The 1,072-nt window shown below is 39.6% G+C and overlaps 1 protein-coding gene across 1 annotated transcript; it reads right to left on the reverse strand.

The window, feature by feature from the left end:
- Window positions 1-333: 333 nt before the first annotated feature.
- LOC106879611 (histone-lysine N-methyltransferase SETMAR-like) lies at window positions 334-774 on the reverse strand. Its single transcript, XM_014929262.1, has one exon. The coding sequence runs from the start codon at window positions 772-774 to the stop codon at window positions 334-336; it is 441 nt and encodes a 146-aa protein (XP_014784748.1).
- Window positions 775-1,072: the final 298 nt, after the last annotated feature.

Below are 1,072 nucleotides of genomic sequence, written 5' to 3' on the forward strand. Positions count from 1 at the left end.
ATTCCATCTTTCAACGACCTTATAAATGTTTCGCTCGAAAAATTCTGTACGTATCGAGCCAAAATATGAATCCAATTCATTTTCAATCTCTTCTCTTGTTATTAACCTAAGTCAATCAAGATGGTTATGTAGTCATCGGAACAAATGGTAATCAGAAGGAGCAAGGTCAGGAGAATATGAAGGATGAGGCAGTATTTCCTAACCAAGTTCTTCCAAGAGAATTAGCGTCAGTCGAGCTGTGTGAGGACGAACATTATCGTGATGGAAGGTGACATCCTTTCTGTTAACCAAGGATGCTCTCTTTTGGCTCAGAACTATTTTCAAACGACAAAGTTACTCACAGTAAAGATTAGCATTCATTGTTTGGTTGCTGTCCAACAGTTCATAATGGATTACTCGTTTAATATCCCGCCATATTCTCAACAGGATCTTCTTTCGATGAAGTCCTGCTCTCTTTTGTTGAACTGGCCGCCCTGTTCGACTGATCCAAGAACGGCGGTGTTTAACATTATGGTAAAGAATCCGATTCTCATCACCTGTAACAAGCCTGTCTAAAAATGTTGCTTGAAAGTGTCGCGAAAGCAATGATTGTCCACAAGCAGCATTCCGTTGTCGATTCCCTGGAGAGAGCTCGCGAGGGACCCATTTTCCAGGCACTGAAACCTTTCCAATGTGTTTTAGCTGGCGTACCACGCTTGTATGAGCCACGTTTAACTGTTCTGCAAGTTCCCTAGTGGTAACAGTTGGTTTCTCTGAAACAAGAGCTTCCAACATTTCGGTATCAAGTTTTTTTGGACGACCCTCTTTTGGCTCTTGTTTCAAAGTGAAATCACCACTTCGGAAACGGGCAAACCACCACCTGCAACTTCTTTCATTAACTACATCATCCCCATAAGTGCCGCACTTACATTAACACCTTTATGAAACTCGTAGAGTAAAACATTTCTTATGTAATCTTTATATGGGACAAACAAGGATGTAAAATTTTCTGAGAAGTTAGATAATCTGAAAGAAAATAATACAAATTAGACACTGAGATATCTTAAAACTATAAGAAAAGGTTAAAATTCAT

The sequence above is a fragment of the Octopus bimaculoides genome, chromosome 7 (genome assembly GCF_001194135.2).
Source record: "Octopus bimaculoides isolate UCB-OBI-ISO-001 chromosome 7, ASM119413v2, whole genome shotgun sequence".
NCBI classification, from domain to species: Eukaryota; Metazoa; Mollusca; class Cephalopoda; order Octopoda; family Octopodidae; genus Octopus; species Octopus bimaculoides.